General features: G+C 34.9%; 1 protein-coding gene across 1 annotated transcript; it reads left to right on the forward strand.

The window, feature by feature from the left end:
* The first annotated feature begins 625 nt into the window (after positions 1 to 625).
* On the forward strand, positions 626 to 17,012 carry LOC138702953 (adhesive plaque matrix protein 2-like). Its single transcript, XM_069830384.1, has 4 exons — positions 626 to 2,106; positions 8,096 to 8,236; positions 14,743 to 14,871; positions 16,118 to 17,012. Exons 1-4 carry the CDS (start codon positions 2,061 to 2,063, stop codon positions 16,177 to 16,179), a joined length of 378 nt encoding a protein of 125 aa, XP_069686485.1. The 5' UTR covers positions 626 to 2,060; the 3' UTR covers positions 16,180 to 17,012.
* Positions 17,013 to 19,302: the final 2,290 nt, after the last annotated feature.

Consider the following 19,302-nt stretch of genomic DNA (forward strand, 5'->3'; position numbering starts at 1 on the left):
TCCATAATTTCCTGAGTAGCTCATTCTGCTAAGAAGTGTGTACAAATGTATTTTACTTCTCATTATACGAAATACAAAGTGATTCATATAAAAACGGTGGTTTTTCAAATTGATGGCAGCTACAAACATGCAACTACTTTCTGAATGTAAAGCATCTCTGGGAGTACTGGTATTTCTTACTTTCACAGTAGATGCTAAAAATGACCTTCCTATAGACACATCCATACCCATCACTGTATTCTCTGAAACTGTCTGCAAACATGATTTTTACTGTATATAATTCAGTTACAGCAATTGAAAACAAAATTGTAATGTAGTCTCATAACTAAATTCTAATACAAATCCCTTCTGCTTCTATCAGAAATACCAACTGTCAAGTGAAACAAGATTATTGTCATTTTTAGCAGTTACTTTCAGACGTAAAAGCATTCATAATTTTTTTCATTTCTTAATTAAAACATTGTATCTTGTGAATCAAAATTACTTCATAATCATGACTGTTGGGGTAGTTACAACAAAAAGTCCATGGGACAGACGTAATTACTCTGGATAGGCCTAATGATACTTGTTTTTAAACGTAAAATAAGGACAGAAACATTGATTCTGAATTTTTATTTTATATTGCTGACATTACATGCTACATTTTCCTCATAATTTATACAGTTCTTATAAACAACAGTGTAGGATTTGAAAACTACAGTATTATCATCCCAAAATACAAATATCGGTAGGCCTACTCTTGTAATAAATTAAGTCATAGATGAATTTTCCGAACTTCAGAATATTGCCAAAAGTAAGAATTATGAAAATGAGATATAAACCTAATTATTTTTAATTTAATTTGCTTACTATCTTTATTGTTGAAATTATTTATTACTGTAAAATCATTAATTAATAAGTTTCCACGTCTGAAATATTATTTTAAGCAACTTCAATATAAACACACTTTAATAGGCCTACTATGAAAAATGAATGAAATGTACGGTACCGTAGCTTATTACCGAACTCTATTCTTAAAATATGGTACACTAGTCTGTGATTTTAAGGAGTCCCTAAATGCTAATGAGATTAAATAAAATAGACCAATGACTATTTTTTATTTTATCTTTAAATTCACCAAAATTCATGTTATCTTCAACCTACAACAATAAAATGTTTTTTCCCTACAGTTGCACGCGCACACTTTGAGGTTATGATTGTAAAAGTTCAAACTTTTACCATAGTAATCTAAAATCATTAGTAAATTTTTACGAACATAATCATTAATTAAAAATTAAGGTCAGATTAAATTATTAATTGAAATAGGTACGGGTATTTATGAAAGTTTTGATGTATGCAAACGTAAGCTCTTAAAGGTCTGTAAGGAGCGACGTAATTTTACAACTTTATTGTGTAAATGTAATGTGGTAATAAGTGTATTGTGCAAATATATTTACGGTCATAGTTATTATTTACGCAATATTTCAGCATCCATTTTCGATTTTCCGCATTTTCTTTACATAAACAAACATGGCGGAAATTTACGATCAGCTGTTGTATACTGTATGTGTACTGTAGCAATTAACTTTTATAATCAGAAGGCTAATTGATGGAACAAAAAATGAGATATTTATGGATAGCATTGACAGCGAAAATATACTGCCATAGTGAGCAGACCCAAGTAAACACAAATATATGATAAATGTGACCCCAAATAAAACAAAACTCTCAAGCTTACGATGCAACTGCGTGATTTATGAAATGATACATACAGTAAGAACAAACATAGCGTGCAGTTTGTTAGTAACAGGACGGGAAGTGGTATCTAATTTATCTATCTTGCACAGAAAAGGAAGAAAAAAGTCCAGGGCCAGGGGCAGATGAATTTTAATAGTTTTATTGCTACTGTTACAGTTCAAAGGGCTATTATCAATTAATGGACGCGAGCCAATGGCAGGGTATTGACCTAGACAGAAAAAGAAACAAGCGTTTTAGTTATTAATCAAGTATTAGAATGCCAGTTTGTGCATTTGTCTCTCAAATTGAAGCTGTTTCTCTCGTGAATTCTTAGCGTTTTCAACATGCGATCAAAACAGTGCCTTCTATTCATGGCGGTTTTAATTCTAGGTAAGGTTTGTTTTAACTTTCGTATGTTTAGAAATAGACACGTGATTAAATGTAAATACATTATATTTATATGGTAATTAACGTGAAATATCTGTCAGTATGAGATCCTAGTAATTATTAGAAGTCATTGTATTATTTTACTTGTTTTAACAATCTATTGCATAAGCAACCCGTTATCGCCAAAACGTTTAATTTGACTAGTAGGCCTACTGATAGGTAAATAAGAATAATTATTTATGTTATCGTGTGTTAGACGTAATGGTCATAGCAGGTATCCATTGATATTTATAGTCTAAACAATAAAGATGTAATTGTAGCCTACAGTAGCTTACTCGTTTCGGCACATGAATTAACTTCATAATTGAACAGAGAATGAAACAAAATAAAACGGAATCTAAAACTCCTTTTATCATGGATATCAAATTACAATTGCATTTCGTCCCTCCTGACTTCAGATATGAATAAGTGATAAGTAAAGCAGCAATTTAGGCTATTGTGGCTATAGGTCTAGATCAACTAATGACACTTCTTTATGGTTGTTGTTGTTTAGTCAACTGTCTGAAGACAGGTCTGAACCTCACAAGTGATACCAAGAAGGTACCGCCTATGAGGCAACTAGGCCAGGAGATAATGGGGTAGGGTGGGGAAACGGTATAAAATCTTTGTCATATTTTCATAATTAAATACACAGTACAATGGCTTCCTTCCTTTTTGTTACACAATCAACATTTTTATTTTTCTCTCATTCTAAATAGCGTTCTTCTGATTGAGGTTCTGGCTGATATGTACATCTATTATCAGGCAGGGTACACTTCACTTGACGATATGTGCCAGAGAAAGAACAATTGTTTGTACTGTATGCGTCTGAAGTCTGACTAGTGTAACATGTAGCTAGTCGGCGATGTATACAATGGAGGGGGAAAAGAACTGGCAACCCTACCCCATTATCTTCTGGTCTAATTGTCTCATAAGTGGTGTCTTCTTGGTATCACTTGTGGGGTTCAGAGCTGTCTTCTGACAGTTGACTAAACAACTAAATAGCGTTCATTTCTTTAACAATATAAAGGAAAATGATTTTCAATCGGCTTTTAAAGTTACTGTGCAGACACAGAAATTTGTTGCTAAAAATTAAACTGAAAGTATGAAAATAAAGTACTGTACTGATAGGCCTACTGTAGATATATCACCTTTAAACTTATAAAATGCACAAGATTACATAGGTCTACAATTTCTGTCTTGAGATTTATTATATATTTTTTTAAAAATGCAGACATTGATTTTTATTTTAAAATATATGAAAGAAATATTAGCGAATAAGAAGCGAAATATAATAAAAATAAAGCATCCCTCTTACTCGAGAGTAGTTCTCTTGCATTCTGCAATTCGAAAGAGTTTAATGGAAAATAAACTTGTTAAATTTCATCAGTAAGAAACTAATACACTAATGTCTGGAAAATATATTAGTAATATTGCAGTAGGCATAAAAAGATAAAAACAATTAGTCTAGAGAATAACAGACGACAAAATAAAGAAAAGTAGACAAAGGTTAATAAAATATAAACACTGAGCTGAGAGTTGTTGCAGAAAAACACACACACACACACACACACATATATATATATATATATATATATATATATATATATATATATACACACATACACACAACTTATAATCTTAAACATGTGTGACATTTTTACTTGAAATCACAAAAATGTATTAATTTCTATTTACTCTATCATGTAATCAGGCCAGTAGAAAAACAGTAAAATTATCAAGAAATGATATCTGCATTATTTTACACATTCAAAGAAATGGTCTGCTGATTGAAAACAACTTCTCAAAGTGTGCATTGTGAACTTATGTGAGAGTATACATAAAAAAAGTGATGAATATAAGAGGATTTTGCTATGACTCGTATGAAAATTTACCCTATCTTCACGTTCAATATATTCTTGAATCAACTAGTTTAAAGCAAAATGTAATTGTGTTCCAAATTATGTATTATCGTTCTGTTTTTGGCGAAATGAAACATGATACATGACAAATGAGACCAGAATTGGAGGATTTCTTAATCCATGAAATATGATGATGATGATGATGATGATGATGATGATGATGATGATGATGAGAAAGACGAGTAGGAGGAGTCGACCACGACACTAACAAATGAAAATAATATTGTTAAATGTGAGTAAGATATTTGTTTTGAAATTTCTTTGTAACCTTTCATACCTATAATCTGAGTTTAATTTCTGTTAACATTATATATATATATTGAATGTGCTTCCTTCTCTTGTGGCTGTCCTGAGTTATCTAAAACGATGACCTTGCACCACATTTACCACATGAGCACGGAGTCCCAAAAATTGTAAATGTCTAATGTTATTTCGTCATATCTGGCAACAAAACCGGAAGCCAATGGGAATTGATGCCACATTTAAAAGATTTGGACTTTGCTGATGATATCTGTCTACTTTTACAAAATTTTCAGAACATGCAGTAAATATAGCCCAGTTGCAAGAAGGTAGAAAAGGGGGAAGTATGATAAACAGTAGTAAAACAAAGGAGATGAGGGTAAGTAGTACCATAGACTCTGTCAGGGAATTACAGATAGATGGAACAAAAGATTGAAACTGTAACAGAATTTGCATATCTGGGCAGCATGGTGTCAACAGGTGGTGATGCTAGCCGCATAAAGAAGACAAACGCCACTTTTGTACAAAATTGAAAATATTCTGGAGCAATGTAAAAGTTGTTGTTTTCTAATGCCAGGCGTTTGACAATAAAGTCATTTGACATCTTGCACTCCAATATTTTTCAAAGATATTATCATGGCCAGCCACTGAAGCACAGATTTTGAGGTGTTCCGAATCCATTTCTTGGTTTGAGTTGCACAATGGACAGTTAGGGGACTGATATATTCCAAAAAAGCAATGTAAAAGTGGTCCTCTTATATGGATGGAGACATAGAAACATCCAAACCTTTATTAAGCTTAATCACTGCCTTAAAAGAGTGCTCAACATTTGGACAATTACAAATAAAGAGTTGTGGGAAAGAACAAGAGAAGAATAAGTAGAACTTCAAATTAGACAAAAAAATTGAGATGGAATTGGCCACACTCTTCGAAAAGAATTCAACTGAGAAAGAAGCTCTAAAAATGGAACCCCCAAGGCAGCAGGAGCAGAGGAGGACCAAAAAAGTGTAGAAAATAAAATATGGCGGACAGGAACTCATGGAACGAGATAGGCAAAATATCTCAAAACAGAGGATGATGGTGGGAGGTATAGGAATTAACAAGTAAGTCAAGTTCGTCATTTTTACATCACAGAAATGGGGGAAGAAACCTATAAAAATGCAGTGTGGATGTTGACTTTGATGGTTGTCAGCCCACTTTGAGGTCTGTGGATGTAAAGGGAGAAATTGAGTCGGGTCTGGTAGAGTTCCTGGGTAGCTCAGTTGGTAGAGCCTTGGCGCGTTTAGCGAAAGGTCCCGAGTTTGATGCCCGGCCCCAGAACAATTTATCCCTTGAAATTATTCAAATCAGCTTCACAGGGAGCTATACCTGAAAGCTAGATTGGCAAGTAACCCACTGTCAGTGATAAGATTAGGTAGATTTTGATGAGATAAGTGACAAGTAGTCTCACTGTCAGTGATAATGTGTTAGGTAGAGTTTGATAAATTGATCAAGTGCTTTGCTCCAAAATGACACAAGTGAAGGTCAGGCATTTTATCCCTCTGTTCCCAAGACTATACTGCACGCCACAAGAAATAAGCAACAGCATCTCGTATTAACACTTTTTCACGTGTTTCGACGATGTGTCCCATTTGACTGACTGGTACTAACCAAAACATCTTCGTAACAAGTGACTGTGGATTATTAGTTCCTATAGGCTACACATTAATCAGTACCCATTATTAATACCCAGTGTCATTTGAACGGGATTTCTGGAACACAATGTATATGGAATTCTATATTATACAGGGTGTTGAAAAAATCATTCAATATTTTGAGAGGTGGTAGTATTCAAAGTCCTAAAATTAGTATCTTCCGAGATATGAGTATGTTCTGCTTGTTCATTAACATGCTCAATGTGATTTCCATTAAAAAAAAAAACATTCAATATTCTCAGATCTGGTAGTATTCATCAAAACAAAGAACAAAAGTCTAATGAACATGTGTGCTAAAGTTAATATCTTCCGAAATATGAATACTTCTTCATTAGCATCATAGGAGATGGTCAATGTAATTTTCTTTAATAAAAAAAATATTCAATATTCTGAGAGATGGTCGTATTTATCAAAACAAGACAAAAAAGTTTAATTAACATGCGTCTTAAAACTAAATTTAGTACGAAACAAGGGCTTTGAAATTAGTATTGTAAGAACAGCATATCTTCTAATGTGGACTCTTGCTTGTTTCTTATTGGTTATACAATATCATATCAGAAATGCAGTAAACAAAAGGGTAACAAGGTGCGAGTTCCTAAGACATAGGGCAGAAGGATGCATTACAATGAATGAAAAACAATTCCAATAGATTCTATGAGATACCTCACTAATATTAACAGCATCAAAATGACAATAGAAGAAAAAGCACTGATCCAATATGAAAAACTTATCACATTACCAGGAAACAATTGGTATTCATACAGTCCTCTCTGTAGATTAAAAACTCAAAAAAGTTTCATATCCATGGTTCAAGAATTAAAACAGAAAATCAGCATCAAGAATTTAAAAGAAAATTTACAAATTAAACCAAACCCTTTAACTCTATTAAATATAGAGTATAACCTAAATTTAACAGAAGAAATACAGAAATCAGAAATAAACACTGAAATAATGAAACAATTGTCTTTAGAGACAATTAGTATTAGGTACCCTCCACAAAACTGGCTTCATTTATACACAGATGGATCCTTGATCTCCAGAGAACAAGGTGCCGGTGCAGGTGTTACGTGCTGTCTCTTCTCATTTATAGATCTCTTGGATATGGAACAACAAGTTTTGATGGAGAAATCATTGCAATAAGTGAAAGTCTCAGGAATCTTCTATGCCACATCAATAAATTTAAAAATGCAGTTATATTGTCAGACTCCAAAGCAGCTATTCTATCAATAGTCTCTAGACACACATCTTCATCTCAAACAGCAGAAATAATTAAAATGATCGCTCAATTAATAACACCCAATGAAAGTGTGGATGCTTTAGCAAAGAAGGGCAGCACTGCTACTTACAGACCTGTTACTAAATCTACGTATTACTCTGTGAAAAGATTTATTAAATCTACATACTTAGACTTCAACAAACAAAATTTGATAACTCAATCCCAAGGGAAAAAATGGAACTCTCTGCTTCATAATCCACAGTTAATTCCCGATTTACCACGAAAATCGTCTGCAGCTGCATTTAGATTGGCAACAGGCCATGACTGTTTGGCCAAACACCTGCATAGAATTGGAATATATCAGTCCCCTAACTGCCCATTGTGCAATTCAGATCAAGAAATGGATTCGAAACACGTCAAAATCTGTGCTTCAGTGGCTGACCATGATAATATCTTTGAAAAATATTGGAGTGTAAGAGGTCAAATGACTTTATTGTCAAATGCCGGCATTAGAAAATAACAACAACAACACATTGAGCATCTCTTTTAAGGTTGATGAACAAGTAGAGCCTACTCATATCTCGGAAGATATTAATTTTAGGAACCATGTATATTAGATTTTATTTTGTTATTTGAAAATATTGAACGTTTTTTTAACACCCTATATAATGGAAATCAGCCTTGCAGACATGAATCTTCTTTCAGATCTAAGATTTTTGATAAGCAGAATCAAACAAACATACAAAGTTATTTTTTAAATTAAGTTGCATAAATCAGTCTTAAATTGTTGATATAATCCATTCATATTCAGTTGTAGATCATTAATTTATTTTTTATGCATAATGAGTGTGATCTTCCTGGTTTCCTTGACTTGTTTACAGTTATGGAGATGTGCCAAGGCTGTGCGCATAATCAAACACGTCAAGGCTGCCGAATTCAGAATGGAATTTGTCTTTGTGGAATTGGTTGCTATTCTGACTACCGATACACCACTAAAGAAGAATGCAGAAAAGCTTTAAGAGGTTACTACAAATATACAGGGTGATTCATATGGGAAGACATAAAATAAAACCACTATAACATGAGAGTGGTTGCTATTTATTTTCCAGTAATCTGTAAATACATTCTAGAAAGATGACCACATTAGACACTTCATTAGAGGCCAAATCCTCTCATGTGTATTCTAACATCTCAGGGACATAGAAATCATTCTTCACAAAACCCCAAACAAAGAAATCGAGTGGCATCAGGTCAGGAGAATTTAAATGCAACACCATAATGATAGCAAAAATGAAGTTGTACTAATGTAAAAATAATAATAATAATCTGTGGCGCTACAACCCGTGAAGGGCCTAGACCGGCCAGCCGGCTGCTGGCCTCAAGCCCACATGCCAAAGCACAGAAGTGGACGATCATCCAACCAGAATGGAGGTATCGTGTGGTTAGCACGATGATCCCCCCCAGCCATTATAGCTGGCATTCGCAACCGGATTTCGCTACCTATCGTAGCTCCCCAAGTGCATCACGATGCTGGGTGGGCACTGGTCCCATACACTGGCCGAAATTTCATGAGAAAATTTCTTCTCCCACGAGGACTCGAACCAGTGTGCATTCCGTAACGCGAGTCCTAGGCAGGATGCCTTAGACCGCGACGCCACGGCGCGGGACTTGTACTAATGTTACATTTGAAAATTTTGCAAGCCACAAAACACTTTTTGCTTGTTCTCATTCAGTAAATGGAATTTTGTTTATTCAGTCATTGCTAAGTTATAATCAGGCTTCTCTCGCTCGTAAAAACACTGATACAAAACTTCTGTGTTTTAACATCATATTGGAACTAAAATAACTTTTTTTTATCTATAGAGTAGCCCAAAAAAATGTATACATTGTTTGTTCATCAATAACTTTGGAACAAATTGAGATAAAATTCTCATTTTCGGGATTATTGTAGCTTAATGTTGTTAGTTGACATTGACCAGATGAGCGTGCAGGTGTAGTGTAAAAACAAAATGGCGGATGCAAGGTTCTCATTCCAACAATGGAAGGCGATTTGAAAGCGTATTTTATGTTTGAAAACATCAGCGAGGTACGACGACAATGGCAGAGCAAGTTTCAAACAATACTGCTGACACGTCTAACAATTGAAGGGTTCAGAGCCATAGTGGGCCAAGCACCATTTATTAAAAACGGAGAAAGCAAGAGTTAAAGCTAAGTGAATACCATAGTTTAATGAAGATTGGCATATCATTTAGTTTGAATGTGTATACTTTATATTACTTACTATATGTTTCCATTGAATTATGGTAATAACTTCATTTTAACCCTTGTTTTCTACGGTTTTAGTAAATGGCGCTTGGCCCACTATGGTTCTGAACCCTTCAATTATTTGTAGTCGGCATAAATAAGGAGTCAGTGGTACTGTTAATGATGTGCATAAAGGACGACCTGTAACAGCAACAACTGCAGCTACCTCCGCAGCAGTAGAAATTTACACGTTCACCACAGAAACCTGTGAAACAGTCTGCACGTGAAACCAGAGTCAGTCGATCAAGTGTAAAGCGAATTTTGAAGACTGCAAAGTGGAAGGTATACATTTCAAGACTGCTGCATACAATGAATGAGGACGACGCTGATGGAAGAATTGAGTACTGAGTATTGTGAGTGGTTTGAAAACATGGGGAGTTTGCAGGGAACATTGTCTGGTCTGACAAGGGACAATTCAAACTGAATGGTACTGTAAACTGCCACAATTGCGTGTACAGAACCCCCAAAAATCCGCACATCCATCAGAACAAAGCCATCAATTTACCGGGACTTAATGTGCGGTGTGGTTTGTCCTCCAGGTTTGATTGGCGGTATATCTCGAGATGTATGTACTGCCCGTGCCTCACTTCCTGAGCTGTTTCTTTGCGGGGCGAGAGGCAGAGGGGGGAGTAGGAGGTGCTAGGTACCGCATGTGCCTACTACCCTACGTTCAACACATCGGCCTTTTCAGGATTCCTTTCGTCAGCTATGGAGCAAGATCAGTCATGGACAAGCGAATGTATAGGCTGTCCCCTCACAAAACAGATTATGTTCTCATCAATTCCTGTAACTAAACACTAATACCAGTGGTCCACTACAGTCTCTACTCGAGATTACTGACCTAATCGCGATTATGGTTGTCATGTGTACACATCCGTAAACTCTTTCTACAATGGCAGTGTTTCTCAAACTTTTTCCACCGCGAGACCCCTTTTAATCTAAAGTGTAATTGCGGAATCCTTGTAATATTTGATTAGTATTTAATAGTTAACAGACAAGTGAAAGCTAGTATCTCAATAATTCTGTTCAGTGGGGCGAATGTGTTTGCTTTTTAAGCCTGCACTTGGTACTACTGCATTTTACTGTAATTCTGCATTTTGTCTTTTCGATATTTTGTTTTAGTGAACACATACGCAGAGAATCCAGTGATGAAAGTGATAAGTATTATGGGTATTTTCCGTTTCAGATGTTCATTAAACATATTATTATTACGCATATTCTTGGATTATCATTATTATTATTATTATTATTATTATTATTATTATTATTATTATTATCTGTGGTTTCATGTTATTACTGATTCATATTTTCGTAACATTTATATATTTTTATAGTATCCACCAAGTATAAAATAGCCACCAGAGCAGCCCAGTCGGCTAAGGCGCTTGCCAATCGATCCTGAGTTGCGCTCGAGCGCGGGTTCGATTCCCGCTTGGGCTGATTATCTGGTTGGATTTTTTCCCCGAGGTTTTCCCCAACCGTAAGGCGAATGTCAGGTAATCTTTGGCGAATCCCCGACCTCCTCTCGTCAAATACTATTTCGCTATCATCAATCCCATCGGTGCAAAATAACCTAGTAGTTGATACAATGTCGTTAAATAACCAAGTAAAAAAAAGGTATAAAATAAAATTTAAAATCACATAGGGCTCACGGAACCCCGGAACATACTTTGAGAAATGCTGCTCTATGGTAATTCAGCAGTTGTCCAGACTCAACGAAGAATGGCCTAGTGTGTACATACATTTAAGGAAATCGCCATCAGAGATATAGTGGTAACCACGACTATTGTTTTCAGTATTATAAACAGTAAAGACCCCTGCAATAGCATAGGATAATGTTTTCGGGACATGTATAATATGCTGCCATGCGGCCACGCTGCAGCTGACGTGCCGCTCCGAGCAGACCTAAGAAGCGTGGTTATAGCACTAGGGAGCTCTTGGTTCAGGACGTGAGACACGGGCAGTATGTATGTATTTATTCACACTGCAATGGGTATATACCCTGTGGCAGTGGTAACTAATTACACTCAATAATGACAATAATAAACTTATTAATTAAAAATACAATTAATAATAATACTAATAATTAATACTAATACTAATAATAATAATAATAATAATAACAACAACAACAACAACAACAACAGGGAATATACTAAATTAAATGAAACGATCACTTAAAATAACATTTGAAATATTCTAATTTGTATCTTAAAACTAAGATCGAACTAAAACCCACGAGTATATGTTCATATCTGCACAAGTACCTTTCAACATTACACTCATTTCGCTGTCAACTCACTCACTGCACTGGAACTACGACACATTTCACTGATTCTATCCTGATTTCACTAACACTTCAAAAACATTTCACTTTTCAAATTCTTTGAACTGCCACTATAAACTATAAAACTTCACTGACAGGAACACGTTTCACTTACACAGCACACTTCACTGACACGACATACTTCTTCACTGATACAACACTTCAATAACAACATATCATTTACACCCTTTAACTACTGTGTACAATTACCGTCTATTAGTAAGGTCCTTAAGCCTATTTTTAAATGCATTTTTGGTTGTTGGTAAAGCCTTTAGTAAGTCTGCAGGTAAAGCATTCCAGTCCCTGATAGTACGATTGAGAAAAGAAAACTTTCCAATGTCCGTCCTCTGCCTTCTTTCCCTCAATTTATAAAAGTGGTCGTTCCTTGAAGAGTAATTTGGCGGCTGCAACCTATTTTTTATTTCTCTCCAGGCAGGCTCACCTCTGTATGTTTTGAACAGTGCGCATAATCGAATTCGCGTTCTCCTGTCCGTGAGTGTGTCCCATTTTAATGGTGAATTTTTCCGACAACACTTAAGAACCCGTTTTTGAATCTTTTCCAATGTCTTAATATGTTCTAATCTGTAAGGATCCCAACATGCAGCACCATATTCCATTACTGGACATACTAGTGATTTATATGCAATCTCTTTGGATTTATCAGAACCTTTTCTTAGTACCCTCATCACAAAGTGTAACGCTCTCCATGCCTTTCCCGCTGTGTCTGTAACGTGTTCCCTAAGCCGAGATCGCTGCTAAATGTTATTCCGAGGTATTTACATTTGTTAACTTCCAGAATAGTTTCACCCCCTAACGTATACGATGTGACTATTTTATTTCTTTTCCTTGTAAAGCTGATGGCTTTGCTCTTTAGAGAATTTATTTTCATTTTGTTGGCTATTGCCCAATCGTTTATTCTATTGAGGTCATTCTGGAGAAGAGTAGTATCTTCATGACTTTTTATTTCCCTGTATACCATACAATCATCCACGAATAAGCGAACCCTAGACAAGATATTAACTGGCAGATCATTTACAAAAGCCAAGAATAGAAGAGGCCCCAAGACACTCCCCTGCGGGACCCTGCTTCAGACAACAATTGTACTTGCCTTCTGAGAGCTGTATGGAGACAGGAGATTTTATCTGCAACAAGATGGAGTCCCAGCCCACTACCATCAATGTCAGGGCGTATCTGAACAATGGATAGGTCGAAGAGCTGCTGTTGAGTACCCAGCACAGTCCCCAGACCAAACACCAATTTCTACCTATGGGGGACCCTAAAAGATATTTATCAGGAAACGCCAGCTACACTGGATATGCTACGAGAACTAATTGAAATTTAACGTTATGTGCAACTATCACACTGGACATGGTACAGAATTAGTTCGTGGAGCAGTTCGGTGGCATCGACAGTGTTTGGATGCTGATGGTTGCCACTTCGAACACGTACATTAAGCCACAATTTCCCAAAAAACGAGAATTTTATCTCAATTTGTTCCAAAGTTATTGATGAACAAACAGTGTATACATTTTGTTGGGCTACTCTATATTTTGATACAATTTCTACAGTATAGTGACTTTCTTTTATGTCTTCTCAAACCGATCAGAGCATTTATTAAATTAATTAATTAATTTTCAAATAACTGATTACTTCAATCTCGTCTTGGTTAAGATCGCCCACTTAATGATATAAAACCTTGTTAAACTGAAACAAAATGTCGCAACCCATTTATTCCTTAACAAAAATTGTCTGTCTTCAACTTTTAAATTACGTAGGTTGACCAGCCTCATGGTCTAGTGGTCAGAGCTTCTGGCTATAGTTCATGAGGTCCCGGGTTCGATTCCCGGTTACAGCACAGGAATTTTTCCTTAAAGGGGATTATTCCTGTGTTCGTCCATGGTCTGGAATTTAGGTTAAGTTTAGATTTAAGACCTCTCCTGGCACCACATTATCATAATCATCCTATCATATCATCGGGGTAATGTAACTCCGCCTTCCAGGCGCCCCAACCTCAGAAGTGGGTTACAACTAAGCCACGACCAGGAGAGAAGACCAGAAATGTCGAAAGACAACCTGGTGGCATTGGATAAAAAAAAAAAAAAGTTTTAAAAAAGATTATCTATCCTATCCCAAAGTCTGTTGGTCTTATTTAGAGATACCCTGTAAGAAATGAATAAATCCAGTTGTTTCGTGTTTGGCCTGATTTATTTTAGTGTCATTTCAACCTTGTTCTTAGCTAGCATACATAATGTGAAGCAAATAACAAAAATTCATAACACAACTGCAGGCAATAGATGTCTGTAGTGACAGATTAATAAGTAGAAATCTATTGGCACATCGATCCCTGGATCTATGTCCTTGCATTTTTATCTTTTGGAGAGGATTAAAGACAAATTGTACAGAACAAATTCCCATACTCTGGAACGGCCAAGGGAAACATACATCGAGAAATTCAATCATTAATAAGAGAGGAATTGCACTAGATAAGGACAGATGTCAAAAATGTTTGGGTATTGGGGTGGCAACATTTTGAACATTATCTTTGAGATTGGTGAGTTCTTTAAAGTAAAGTATGTATTTTATTATTTTTTAATGTTATAAAAATCAGTGGTAATGATAGCTCACTGTCCAAGAGAATCTTCTGAGACACTCTTGCAGGTCACATAACAGAATCTCTTCTGTGCCACTTAATGGTAAGAAAATAAAACACGCACTGTATATGTAGGTAAAAAATTACTTCTTTTAATTTCAAATTTTCAGTTTGGGGAATAATCTCTCCACCAATCCCATTGGAATAATAATAATAATAATAATAATAATAATAATAATAATAATAATAATAATAATAATAATAATAAAATCAGATTTATGTTATTGCAGTGCTGTTTGCTTTTGTAGGTAATCGCAGAGATGTGTGCCAAAGAAATCCCTGTTACAATGGAGGTGCTTGCAGTCAAACATCATTTGAACCAGGCTATCGTTGCCGTTGTGAGGGCACTGGTTACTATGGAAACCGTTGCCAACATGGTAATAATAATTCATTTTTCAATTTTCATTCTTAATTTGTGCCTGTGGCAATTAGAATTTGCGATTGGATTATGTACACAATACAGTTTATAGACAAGTGGATAGTTTGGAAAATGTGAGAAGTGTCTTTAGCTTGCAAGGCTTCTTGAGAAATTCAGAAGATTTTTTTTTTTCTTGTGCTGTATGACGTCTGGATTATCTTGGTGATACCGAAAGGTTGAATCTTTATAGCTTGGTACTTAATGTTCTATGACAAGAAGTTAAATTCTGTCTCGGCTGTAAATGTTTGAAGATATCTTGGCTAATGTCACTGGGTTCTTTAAACAATTTCCTGTATTACATGATAACCATTCTTGTATTCATATTTTTCTGCAAGTGAGAAGGTCCATTTTGTGGCTTTTATAGTGAACAATTTGTGATGTTGGAAACAAATTTGAGGTTAGTTTTGCAGCTGTGTCAGCTGTTTCATTTCTAGTCACTTCGCAATAACTTGGTATCCACTGTAGTATGTCTTTGTTCATTGGATTTTGTAATAACTTCTGAATTGCAGATTTTCTAAATATCTGCAGTACGTTTGTAGCATATTTATTGAAGGGCAGCTTTGGAGTCAGTGAGAATAGGTACATATGCGTATTTCTGATACTGACAGCTGTGTAGGAAAGCAGCTTCTATGGCCAGTAGTTCTGCATCCAAGCTAGATGTTGCATAATTATATACGTAGAAGTAGGAGTCCTCCCTAAGGATGTTGTTGTTTTCTAATGCCAGGCGTTTGACAATAAAGTCATTTGACCTCTTGCACTCCAATATTTTTCAAAGATATTGTCATGGTTAGCCACTGACGCACAGATTTTGAGATGTTCTGAATCCCTAAGGATGTAATATGCAGCTTCAGCAGTTCCTTTGTTTAGATTTTGCCATCTATAAAAGTCCATTTTTCTACTTAATGAATTTAATTTTGGCATGGGCATGAAATGGCCAGCAAACCTTGCTTGGAGTTCTATCATTCTTTTACATCTACAGATTTATTATAGGGACTTCCAGTTTTATTTACCTTCCAAAGGAAGCCAGTCTAAGGATTTCAGTCTTCCTTAAAAATCCAACTAACCTCAGTCTTCCTTAAAAATTCATCAGTGTATCTATTATTAAAAAATATATGTAGTTTTCATTACCTCTTCTCGAGTGTTTTACCTTGACCTGGAAATGTTCCTTAATTTGATTATTCACATTGACTACATCTCTGTTCCAGATTGTTCAAATGCAGCAACACGAACAAACGAGACATTTCCTTATGAGTGTGTGGTCATTTAAACAACCCATAACCTACTAGTTACGAGAGTTTTGTACTGTAAAAAATAAGGATTGAATCTTCGACCTCAGTTATGCACAACACATGGGACTGACGTCTAATTTCTACTGCATTATTTCATGATCAAATGAAACTAAGAGATGGAATACTTACTTATAAATGGCTTTTAGAGAACCTGAAGGTTCATTGCCGCCCTCAGAGATGGAATAACTTTACAGATATAATTATTTTTAATTGGTTTATTTTACGACGCTTTATCAACTGCTATGGTTATCCAGGGACTGAGTGAGATGAAGGTGATAATGTTAGCGAGATGAGGCCATGTTAAGTATATATATATATATTACGTATCATCAGTTGCTTTTCCACAATTCCATTCAAGAAACATTTCACACAAAATTGTCCGTTACACATAAACAGTTGAGACTGTCTTGAAATGCATATCGTAGTGCTGCCAATATCTGAAAAGATACAAAAAGAGTTTGTGTGTAGTCGAGGATCAGTGACAGGTTAGATATGGTTTGTTCAGGCTTTTGGTATGAAATATATAATTCTTGGTAGATAGATTTACGATGGACCATAGCAAATGAAGAGATTTTGTAAGTCCTGATATCAAAGATTTACCCTGGACCTGTGCAATGTAAAATAATGGTGGTTCAGGACAACTGGAATATGATTACATCGTGTATGAAAATGTCTGACAAAATCATCAAGTGACAGTATATAAGAGAGAAAAGTATTTGGAGCAGGTTGAGTGGGTCTATAGGTTTCACAGTGATCACATCATGTCTCTAGAGGTTATGCTATAATTTTTAGGTTATTTTCAATGATTTAAGTGCGTCTTTTCTCCTGTGTGTCATGTGTAATAGAGCTCGAAGGTTCACTGAATAAGGTACTAGATTTTACTTGAAAGTATTTTTAAACTTATATTTTGTATCGTCTATAACTTGAAATAAAATGTATGTATTTTAATAAATATGTTTATATTATGTCGATCTTATTTCATTTGGTATTGCTAACAGACATTTGATCGTCAAATCTGTTTTTGTGTATAATAAAGTCAAATTTAGAACTGAACCTAATGTAAACAAAAACCACGTGCCAGTCTCTTCATATCATTCGTTCTGTACAAACCAAAACAAAACAAAACAAAAGTGCACTTTAGTTACTTTTGAGAAAATGTGATTGAAATTAATGTTTAAGCTCTTTTGTAAATTCCGTGAAGTTTTAATTTTAATTTGTGATCTAGTTAGAAGATATATCCCTTTGCCACTATGAAACACGAATGATTTTATAGTAATTCAAACTTTAAATGCTCATTCCCAAAAATCTGCAAGAAATGATATATCATATTTTACTTTGGAGAAACAGAATTGAACCAGTGAGTGGAAAAAGGGAATAACTACATTTTTTTGCTAAATTGAACTGAGATAGCCATTTTGTTCCTCAATGATAGACTTATTGGATGAGCTGAAAAAGGGAATATTACTATCATTCTTACCCAGGTAAATTCTCATGTCTGTTCTGTGTTGAGTGGAAGAAGGAAATAACTTCTGTAGTAGTTCCCTTTTTCCACTCAAGATTATGCCAATGGCTGACTCAGCTGTTCTATTACAGCTAATATTGAAAAAGTTTTATAATAAACTAATAATATATGATATATGAAGAGAAAATTGAGAATGTGGATAGAACATTTTGTAGCACTTCCGGGGTGACTTTAGCACAGGCTTCAATGATACAGTTCTTTAAATGTTCCATATTCTCAATTTCCCTTCATCCTACCAAGCTCTTTATGTAACCCCAAAAGAAAAAATCAAGAGATGTTAAATCTGGAGACCTGGCCGGGCATTCTATTGGTCCACGTCGACCAATCCAATGTCCAGGGAACTGTTCGTTCAGTCTGCTGCAACATATCTGTTGCTTAACCTACGAGAATGAAGAATGATATCAATTCTTTCCTCTTTCGATAATGCCATCACGAAAATCAAGAAATTTGTTACAGGAAAGCTTCAAATAATCACAACAATGTATTGAAACTGTCACAGATTAAGCAAGCAGTAAAGCAGGAAAAGTTAATTACGAGAATTGCATAAAAATACCTTTTCTAAAGCCTCCTTAGGACTGTACCATGTTACAAAATACGAGTATCTGTAGATGCAGTAACTAATGTTTGTCATTATTACAGTTATCTTTAAATAACTTGAAAACGATTAGAGATATCTCAAAACGGATTGCATCATTGTTTTTCTCAGCAAATTTCACATGATTTTGAGTACCTACATGACTCCCTTTCCTTTTAAAATTTCAAAGCTGCATTCAAAATGGCGGCTTTTGAGATAGCTGAGAGCTAGAATCGAATGTGTCACTGGTAGAGCATTTGGTATTACAAATACTGGTAACATTTATAGTAATGGAAAATCAAGCATATAGAAGATATGTATATGGTTCCAGACTTTTGATTCACCCTGTATATTTTTTTCCATAAAATTGTAATGTGGATGTCGTTATTAACCTATTTAATCATTTATATACATTCTTAAAGAAGAAGAAAACTGGAGGAGAGATTAGGAAGCTACTAAAGTAAATGTATGATTATTGAGTGGAAAAAGGAAATAACTTTTAAAATTTTAAAAACTTGTATACAAATATTAACAAGACATAGAGCAAAGTTTAGTAATAATATATATACTACAAACAATAGCGAACATTTTTACTGTTGACAACATTTAAATCAAACTTAACAAAAAAGCTGTAGAAAGTTTTTTTTGTTTCCTGAAAAGTTGGGCTCAAAGTAGTTATTCCCTTTTTCCACTCACTGATTCAATTCTAAATTATTTTAGTGTTATTTGAGGCCATTAACATGGAAAAGAGTTAATGGATTTGAAAAGTCAGTTTGAAGAAACACCTAAGAATCTGACAAAAACCAAAATTATACTGATAACATAGTCTTTACAAATTATTGTTATCTTTTGAGAATGCTCTGACTCTCATAGGGAAGCATGGCCATGTCTAAAACAGTTCATTGAAAGTAGCTGGAAAAATGTTCAGAATATCTACATGATTTTAAAAGGATTAAACAGTCCAGGTATAGTATTATCAGACGTTTCTATCTTTCAGACAGAGTC

This window comes from Periplaneta americana, chromosome 7 (assembly GCF_040183065.1).
Source record: "Periplaneta americana isolate PAMFEO1 chromosome 7, P.americana_PAMFEO1_priV1, whole genome shotgun sequence".
NCBI classification, from domain to species: Eukaryota; Metazoa; Arthropoda; class Insecta; order Blattodea; family Blattidae; genus Periplaneta; species Periplaneta americana.

Coding starts and splice junctions, on each gene's coding strand:
- LOC138702953 (XM_069830384.1), top strand. CDS start 2,061: ATGCGATCAAAACAGTGCCTTCTATTCATGGCGGTTTTAATTCTAG. Junction 2,107..8,095: donor CATGGCGGTTTTAATTCTAG/GTAAGGTTTGTT, acceptor ACTTGTTTACAG/TTATGGAGATGTGCCAAGGC. Junction 14,872..16,117: donor TGGAAACCGTTGCCAACATG/GTAATAATAATT, acceptor TCTCTGTTCCAG/ATTGTTCAAATGCAGCAACA.